The sequence below is a fragment of the Nannospalax galili genome, unplaced genomic scaffold (genome assembly GCF_000622305.1).
Source record: "Nannospalax galili isolate Female #2095 unplaced genomic scaffold, S.galili_v1.0 scaffold675, whole genome shotgun sequence".
NCBI lineage: Eukaryota > Metazoa > Chordata > Mammalia > Rodentia > Spalacidae > Nannospalax > Nannospalax galili.
In genome coordinates this window covers 1,852,022-1,861,804 of record NW_008337205.1, presented here as the reverse complement: position 1 = coordinate 1,861,804, position 9,783 = coordinate 1,852,022, and the positions used below count along the sequence as shown (strand labels likewise).

The 9,783-nt window shown below is 47.6% G+C and overlaps 2 protein-coding genes across 2 annotated transcripts in view; one reads left to right on the top strand and one right to left on the bottom strand.

Annotated features, from left to right (window-relative positions):
• Zan (zonadhesin) overlaps positions 1-2,822 on the top strand; it is a 90,841-nt gene extending 88,019 nt beyond the window's left edge. The window contains 1 exon segment of the mRNA XM_029563222.1: positions 2,704-2,822. Coding sequence (XP_029419082.1) covers positions 2,704-2,822 — 119 coding nt within the window.
• A 5,332-nt stretch (positions 2,823-8,154) lies between these two features.
• Ephb4 (EPH receptor B4) overlaps positions 8,155-9,783 on the bottom strand; it is a 28,587-nt gene continuing 26,958 nt past the window's right edge. The window contains exon 17 of the mRNA XM_008832334.3: positions 8,155-9,193. Coding sequence (XP_008830556.1) covers positions 9,064-9,193 — 130 coding nt within the window. The 3' untranslated portion in view covers positions 8,155-9,063. The remainder of the gene's footprint in view (positions 9,194-9,783) is intronic.

Sequence of the window (9,783 nt, the reverse complement as noted above, 5' to 3'; positions counted from 1 at the left end):
CTATGAATATATTTGTATATGTGTAATATATTATGTATGTAATATATACAAGTATATTATACATATAGCTTATATATTTGGTACATTATAATTAATATATTAGTGATATACATAAAATGTATAATACATAAGATATATTAATATGCTACATATTTTAGATAACATGGTAATATTGTTATATAAAAAATTCCATGTAATAATATATATTTGAGGGGGTTACACTGATGATTGATTGATTGGGAGGTAGGAGTCATCTCTCTTCCTTCACCTCGTGGGATCCAGGGTCAAACTCAGGTCACCAGGCTTGGTGGCAAGCACCTTAACCCACTAAGCCATCTTATTGACCAGTATATTATTTATTATATAACATGTGTAATAGCCAAAGATGGTGACACATGCCTATAATCCTGACACTTTGGAGAAGGTAAGAGAATCAGGAGTTCAAAGTCATCCCCAGTTACATAATGAGTTTTAGGCCAGCCTGGGTTATATGAAATCATATCTCAATAAAACTCTTCTGAAAATATGTATTGTATATTACAGAATAATATAGTATATTACACGTATTATAATTTATAATAGGGATCATGTCACAGTGTGATCCCTAGCAACCAGCAGGACAAGAGTCCTCAACCAGTCCTTGTGCCCATCTCTCTGAGCCCTAGCTATTTTTGTATGTGTATATATGTATGTATGCAAGTACATACTCACATGTATGGAGGCCAGAGGATGGCCTCTAGTGGTGTTCCTCAGGCACCAATCCACCTTTTTCTTGTTGATGTTTTATTTTTTTGGTTTTTTGAGTCTCTCTCTCACTGACCTGGATCTAGCTACATATGCTAGGCTGGATGGCCAGAGAGCCCCAGGTATTTGCAGTCTTGGCTTCCCCAGCACCGGAATTGCAAGTGTGCACCACCATGACCAGCGTTTTTGTGAGTTCTGGGAATCAAACTCGGGTTCTTGTGCTTGCATGGTAAGGACTTTACCCACTGAGTTACTTCCCCAGTCCTTTCACATCTTGTTTCTTTGTTTTTATTTGAGACAAGGCCCTCCTGCCTCTAGACCTTCTGAGTGCTGGGATTGCTAGCATGTGGCATCATACTTGCTGAGTTCTCTACCTCTCACCCTCTCTCAGGCCTCACTCTATACTGTTCCCTACTCGGTGCCTCTCTACCACCTTCTGTTTTTCCCTACCAGAAACTGGAATTCTGTTGCACCTCAGGGGCCATAAACCTAATCTTGGAAGGGTGTGGCTTATTTAACATGTACATGTCAGGACTTCTGCCAAGAGGTTCAGGTTCCATGGGCCTAGACATCTGCTTCCTGAACAAGCACCTGGGTTTTGATTGATGGATGTGTTTGTGGGGCTGAGAAATCCTGGACGAGGACTGGAGTGTGTGGCTTAGTTCCAGGCCTAGTTGTAAAAATCCCCAGCACTGTTTAAACTGGGTGTGGTGATGCACATCTGTAATCACAGTACCTCAAGAGGATGAAGCAGGAGAATTGAATTTCAGGCCAGCCTGGATTGCTTGGACCCTGTCTAAAAAAAGGATGGGGGGGTGCCGTGAGGCAGAGGATCATCACCTCAGGTTTAAGGTCAGTTTGGACTAGATAGTTCTAGGACAGCCTAGACTACAGAGTGAGATAATATCTCAAAAATATGGAGAGAAAGGGGCTGGAGAGATGACTCAGTAGTTAAGAACACTGGCTGCTCTTGCAGAGGACCTGGGTTCGCTTCCCAGCACCCACATAGCAGCTAACAACCATCCTTAACTCCAGCTCCAAGGGATCTGATGTCCTCTTCTGACCTCCAGGGACATTGAACTTGCATATATACAGGCAAAACACACATATACATAAAATTAAAATAAATTAAAAACTTTTTAAACAAGAGAGAGAGAGAAATGCTGACACAGATTAGACCTAGAATGAATGGCCCGGGTTAAGGCTTATGAGAGTTGTGACTAGAAACAGGAAAGGCTGTCAGGAGGGACATTTGAGTCCCTGGGGTGACAGCTTCCTGGAGGGAGAACTATACACATCCAGAGATTTAGGAAGATGAGATCCCTTAGAGTGACAACTGAGGACCAAAAGGAAGTGCTACCTCCCATACCCCTCAGTCTCCCATCCTGTTTCTTTTACATGTATGTATATGTGCACTTGTGTATGTATGTGCATATTCCTGGGAGGGGAGGGGTGTGAGTATACATATGCCTAGTAGCATGTGGAGGTCAGAAGACACCTTGTGTGTGCGCCTTCTACCTCCTGTTTAAGATGGGCTCTTGGGTCTGGCAAGATAACTCAGTGTGTGGAGGTGCTTGCTGCCAAGACTGGTGGCCTGAGTTTGATCCCTAAGACCCATGTGGTAAAAAGGAGAGAACTGACTTGCACAAGTTGTCCTCTGATCTCCACACATGACCTGTGGCACGGTTGTGCAAAATAAATAAATAAACAAACAAACAAACAAACAAACCGTCACTTGTTAGCCTGGAACTTTGCCATGGTGGCCAGGCTAGCTGACCCAGAGATCCACTTGTTTCTGCCTCACATCTCACCATTGCTAGGATTATAGGCATGCACCACGAACACGGGACTTTTTACATAGGCTCTGGGACTTAAGCTCAGGTCCTTAGGCTTGCAAGGCAAGTGCTTTACCTACTGAGCCATCTCCTCAGCCCCATCCCTGTTTCCTTTCTGTATCAGAATCGTCCAGCTTTGTGGCCATCCTGCCAGGAGTGCTGGTGATAGTGTTGGTCCCTGTCTTAGTGCCCAGAGTGTATGTTTACATGATGACAAGGAGGAGGAGGACAGGACTACGATGATAAGGACAGGGTAAGTCTTGGGTAGGGTGAGTGGACAAGGCAGCAGATGGGTAGGGCCTAGCACACGCAAAAGCCGTGCTCCCGAATCTCTTCCCCACTGCCTACCTCTAGGGAGAAAAGGCTGAGACAGACGGAGAAAGACTGGAAGACTTAGGTGAGAACTGACCCTGGGGCCGTACAAGCCCTGGCCTGGGAAGCTGAGTCCTCCTCCAACACGGGTTTTCTTTTTGTTTTTCCCTCAGACCCTGTTCCAGACCCGCCTTCAAAGCCAGAGTTCCGAGTTGTCCTCAAACAGATACAAATAATTTATTTTTTTTACATTATTATTTTATATTTCTTATTGGGGGAGGTGCACATGTGCGCACACTCGAGTGGAGGTTAGATGACAACTTGGAGTCAGTTCTCTCCTTCCACCATGTGGGTCCTGGGGATGGAACTCAGGTCTTCAGGCTTTGCAACAAACACCCCATAATTCTTTTTTTTTTTTTTAAGATTTGCTTTAATTATATTTATTTATGTGTGTGCATGTGAGTGTGGATGTCCTGAAAAAGCCAGAGAGAGTGGTCAGATCCCCCTGGAGGTGGAGTTATAGGCAGATGTGGGCAGCCTGACATGGGTGCTGGGATTCACACCCTTAACCACTGAACCATCTGTTCAGTTCCATAATTCATTTTTTTAAAAAATTTTTATTATTTATTTTTATTTTATGTGTATGAGTGTTATGCCTGCATGTGTGTAAGTGTACCTGTGTCATGCAATGGCTGTGGAGATCAGAAGAAGGCATCGGATTCCCCTGGAACTGGAGTTATAGATGGTTGTTAGCTGCCATGTGGATGCTGGGAATTGAACCCAGGTCCTCTGTAAGAGCAGTCAGTGCTCTTAACTGCTGAGCCATCTCTCCAGCCCCCATAATTAATTTTTTGAGTTGTGAATTTCTCCATGATTATGGTGGAGGCAGTTGGGTTGGGAGATGAGAAGAAATAGGAGAGAGAGACAGGTGTGTGGGGATCCTGGGGGTTGGGTGCTGGGCTAGCGGAGGAAATGTCAGGGAAGAGAACCTTTGGTCTCAGGAAGCAAGATGTCAAAAAAGCAAGCCACAGTCAGGTGACCCATTCAGCCCTGAAAAGGCACTAGGAATGGAAGAGGTGGAAAGGGCATGGAGGGAAGCTTCTGGAAGGGAGAATGAGCTGTCACCTCAGCCCCTGTGAGACAGGAGAGATAACTGCCCATGCAGAGCTTTGCAGTTGTTTCAGACAATGTCTCATGTAGCCCAGGCTGGCCTCAAACTCATTGTATAGCTGAGGATGACCTTGAACTTCTGATCCTCCTGCCTCTATCTGTTAGGATTAACAAGCCTGGGTTACTACACCCAGTTTATGTTTGGGACGGAACCCAAGGTTCATGCATGCTGGGCAAGCACTCCACCAACTGATCCACATCCCCAGCTCCAATAGCTCATCTTCTTTACCACAGGAAGTTCCTTTTTAAAAATGTGTGTGTGTGTGTGTGTGTGTGTCTACATGCATGTTCATCTGTGTACAGCTATTGCTATGTGACACTGTTCTTGGGGAGACGTGAACAAATGGCTACTCACCCTAGACGGAACCAACAATGTACCAAAGTAAGGATGCTACCAAAGTCCAAAATGGTGAACAATGAGTTTCTTGGGATGACTCCCAGGAGTATGGGTGAGGGGTTACTTACAGGAGCAGAAATGACTCAAAGATACCTCATGAAAGCTGGAAACCTGGAGCTCACTGCACACCTTGCAGACGGTATCATAGGCTGGGGCATGTCTCTTCTAGGCAGCTCTGCTTATCTGGGCCTCTTCCAGGCAGCTTGGCTTATCTGAGAATGTCTCTCAGCAGTCCTTACTGCATGGAAAAAGGGTCAGTTTCAGGGACTTCCTAAAACTCCTGAGTTGTTTACTTCTTGAGTCTTAAAAAGCCTCCTTCTAGAACTTCCTGAGCTTAACCAGCTTCCCTGCAGGATGGAATGTCCGCCTTCCTTTAGAACTCAGGAGTCTTACTGCTCCCTCCAAGAGGGAATGCATTAACTAGGAGGAAATTGCTGTACAGCAGGTGCACACTGCATGTGCACACACATGCTTGTGGGGGTCAGAGGACAGCCTCAAGTGTCATTCCTCAGGCCCCTTCCACTTTTTGTTTGAGTCAGGGTCTCTCATTGGCCTAGAACTTGGACAAGCAGGCTAGGCTACTGGCTACCAGGCCAGCCTGCTTTCATGGGTACACCTGTCTCTGCCTCTTGTCTCACTACCACTGGGTTAAAATGTGCACCACTACATCAGACTTTTTATGTGGGGTCTGGGGACCAAACTCAGGTCTTCATCTTGTGCAGCAAGTACTTTACAACTGAGCTATCTCTCAGGGTTTTTTTTTAATTTTTAATTTTACTGTGTGTGTTTGTGTGTGTGTGTGTGTATGTGTGCATATACATGCCACTGCACACATGTGGAGGTCAGAGGACAATTTGCAGGAGTTGGTTTTCCCTTTCTACCATGTGGGTCCTGGGGATCAAACTCGGGTCATCCTTTGGATTTGGTGGCAAGGGCCTTTACTTGCTCATTCAACTCACCAGCGCCCTCCCCCATCCCCCAATTGTTTTTAAAGCCAGCTTCAAACTTGCTATGTAGCCCTAGCTGGCCTGGAACTCACTATCCCACTGCTTTAGCCTCCCAAGTGCTAGGGATTGCCTAAGAACCCAGGCTCTTAGAGGACATGGCCTCTGAGCTCCTCCACTAGGGGGAAGCAAGGTCATTTCGACAAATCTCACATTTCTAACTGGGGTGAAAGATGGAGGGCCCTACCCTTTTATTCCTCCATTCCTCCAAAGAGCCTGGGCAGTTGGTTACTATGGGAGCTGTGGGTAGAGGTACTGTTTTGGAAGTTCTGATCACTACTCAGGTAGAAGTGACCTTCAGGAGAAGGAGACCAAGGTATGAGGCTGGGTCCCCTTCTGGGTTACTTCTTGCTTGGGGAAAGAGTCTGGGCTCTAACAAAAGGAAAACAGCCAGCTGGGCAGTGGGAGGATATAGGACCTCAAGGAACAGGGAAGACTAAGGCCTGGGAATGTCTAGGCAAGCAGGACCCAGTCCCTGGAGGGCTATTACTACTGTCTCCTGAGACATCCAGACTTTTGGAGACTTTCCCTGAAGCAGACCCATTGTGGGTAAGGGCCCAAGAAAAGAAAGGTGCCCCTTGCCAAGCCATGTTTTCCCTCCCTCAGTGGGGGAGGGGGAATCCCCTTACATAGGAAGGTACAGCACAGCCTCTGGACCCAGCCTGTGCTGGGCTGCCACCTCCCTTGAGCCCAGCTTTGCTGCCTGGCCTCCATCTTTGTATTGCTCTGTTCCCTTGACCTTCATCACCCTTCTTCATGGCAGCTGTCTGAAGGTCACCTTATCTAGCCCATATATCTCTATTTGGTAGTGAAAGGGAGTTGGCTAGGCCCGTATCCTTTGGATGGCTACCCTCCTTCCTCTGCAGTGCTGAGTCCCACCCACCCCCCTCAGGGATATTAATCATGTTGTTAAGGGAGAAAAGAAACAAAGGACAAAGTGTGGTACTTGCCTGTAATCCAGTATTCCAGAAGCTGAGACAGGAGGATTGTGAGTTCCAGGCTGGCCTGGGCTGTATAGCAAGCCCATGTCTCATAAAACCAAAACCAAAACCAAAGCCAAAAACCAAGGGGAAGGGGTTTGATATGTTCATTTAGTACAAACACTAGAACCTGAGTTCTATCAGCAAAACCAGTTAAAAGGAGAAAAAAAGGCTGGGCATGGTGGCACATGCCTTTAGTCCCAGCACTTGGGAGGCAGAGGCAGGCGGATCTTTGTGAGTTGTTCAAGGCCAGCCTGGTCTACATAGTGAGTTCAGGTCAGGTGGGACTACAGGGAGACCCTGTCTCAAAAAGACAAAAAAAAAAGGAGGTTAAAAAAAGCTGGGTGCAGTGGTTTGGGCTTATGATCCTAGAGCTGGGGAGATGGGTGGGTCCCTGAGGTCTACTGGCCATCCAACCTAGCCTACTCGCCAACCTCCAGACTAGTGAGAGACCCTGTCTCATACACACACACACACAAAACCACAAGTTGCTAGGAGATGGCTCAGCACTTAGCATTTTCTACCCTTACAGAGTACCAGTTTGGTTCCCAGCACCCATGTCAGGCAGCTCACAACTACCTGCAACTCCAGCTCCAAGGGATCTGACATCCTCTTCTGGCCTCTGTGGACACCAGTACATACATGCACATATCTACTACACACACACACAAATAAAAATTTAAAAAAGAAAATAAAAGTAGTGCCTAAATCTGTCCTCTGGTCTCCACACACATGCACACATACACCGTTATGCAACTCCACCCACACATAAACACCAACAAAAAAATGTTAGGAACTCCAGGGACCTATAGCATAGAAAATCATGGTGAACACTGCCTTAGGGCTCCCTGGGTTGAGGTCTTGCACTAACTCCTAGGTGACAGCAGGTGGTGACAGAGCTCACTATACTACATTAGGCTAGCCCTTGTCTTAACCTGCCCTCCACTGCAGGTCCCAGTGGGAGATCATATCTGGGAGAAAAGGAGGAAGCTGAGAAGACACAAGGGAAAAATGGGGTTGGGAGTGAGGCACAGACCCCATCCTCCTCTACTGGTCTGGGAAGGGGGAGTTAGTAGCAGACATACCAGAGCGGTCCCCCGCTCCCCGTCCTGAGAGGCCAGGAGAACCTGCTTGAGCAGCATCTTGAATGAGAGGATTGTCCTCAGGGTTCCCTGGCATCTGTATACATATGTGAGCTCCCCTCCCTCAGCCACTCCCTGTCTTCTCATTCCCCCACAGCCAATGCCAACTCTCCCCAGTTGCCACTAAACCAACCCCATCTGTTGCCATCTGGTTCACATCTGTGGACATCTTACTAGACCTCCCATACACATCTACAGTTCCTCCTCCCTTTAAGGAGGCTGCAGGGCAGGACTCTGGGCTACAGGCTTGCTTTCCCTCACACACCGCCCTGTCAGGAATAAGGAGCCAGGGGAGGGGGAAGAGGGGGCAGCCCCACCCCGGAGGTGCCTCAGGCTCTTAGCAGAGGCAGCTGGAGCAGTTAGTACCACCTGCCAATGACTCACCTCCCACCAACCCAAACACAACACCCCGGGGCTGGGAACCCAGCACCCAACACACAAGCACACCGCATGCATGCACACATACAGACATGGGTGCATGTGCGTGGTCTCACCCTGACCCTCCAAACCCAGACCTCCTTGCTACTCTCCTCAGAAATCTAGTCCATCTCTCCCAATCAGCCCCAATACTGAGACGTTCCATTTTCTTTTATTTATACAAAAAAATGTTTTTTTTAAATATAATTTAAGAACCCCCTCCAAGCACCGGTGTCTGCCTCTGTTGAAAACCACCATCCCCTGCCCCTTTTACTATCTGGCCCCCCTCCCCTACACATGGACACAGCTTGGGGATACTTGAAGGAGAGGGAAGAAGACAGGAACTGTCTGGCATTGTGGCATTTCCAAGGCACTATTCTGGAAACAGATATATTAGTGGCTCCCTGCTTCCAACAGGAGACAGTGGAAAACAGGTGCCTTCAACACACAAAATTTGGACAAGGGATGGTAGAAAAAAAAAAGTAAAAATAAAAAGGGGAAGGAGAAAAAAATAAGACGAAAAACAAAAATAGTAAAAATTCAGAACCTTCAATATGAAGGCAGATGAGGGGACAGACATTTACAAGGGGAAAAGATTGCGTTTGGTGGTGACAGCAGCGAGTTGGGACATCGAAGCCCAATGACTACTTCACTGGGTCATGGATACCCTCTCTGGGGACAGCGTTCTCCACTCTGGAGCTGGCAGGCTGGTCACCCTCTCTTTGGTCTGCAGGGACATGTCCATCGAGGTGGAGGGGGAGCACCTCAGGAGCCCTCTGAGGAACATGAGAGATTATGGGCTCTTCCTTTCTCAGTCATGAGGAAAAGGTTCACCCTGGGTTTCAGGGTTCCCCACCTGGAGGGTACCTGATATGATTTCTACCAATCCAATACGGCACAACTTCCCAAATTCTGTGTCTCCAAGATTGCCAACTCCCCACCCCCACGGGTTCAAAGTGCAATCCAATGGGGCGCTGAAATTGGGGTTCTCTCTGAGTCCCCACCCAACTCTGCCCCAGGAAGAAGGGGAGGCCATGTCCCTGGGCTGTTGAGTTCTTGGAATCAGTATTGCTGAGCTGGTGCTCCTGTCCCACCAGGGGCTCCTGGCTTGGCCTGGGACTTCATATGCTGGACACTGGCCAAGATTTTCTTCTGGTGTCCTGCCAGAGTGACTCCAATTCGGAGCAGGTCCCTGCAGAAGAACAGAGAACTGGCTGAGTCCAGGAATGCTCTCCTTTGCAGTTCCAGACACCAGCGAGTTAACTTTGGATTGACAGCCAACCAGGAAACACACAGGGAATGAATGATGTCAGAAGTTGTGAGGGAAGACTTAGGTGCCAGGCCTCTTCTGTGCAGCTGTAGTAAAGGGAAGGCTAGGTTTCTAGGGCTCAGGGGCCTTGGGAGGTGGGAGAAGAGGAAGGAGAGAGAGAAAACCCTGAAGTGAGGTTGGGGAAAAAGCTATAGGAATTGCTGGGAGAGAAGAAAGAAGGAAAAGGCCAGACAGAAAAAGAAAAGGTGCAGTCAAAGGGCTCTGGGGCACTTTTTGGCTCAGGGCTCATTTAAGACCTGGCCAGAGACCCTCTGACTGAAGAGTTTTACTTTTTCTAAAAAATATTTTATTATTTTTATTTTATGTGTACGAATGTATTGTCTGCATGTGTGTAAGTGCACCAAGTGTATGCAATGCCTGTGAAGGTCAGAAGAGGGCACCAGATGCCTTGGAACTGGAGTTATAGACAGTTGTTAGCTGCCATGTGGGTGCTGGGAATCAAACCCAAGTCC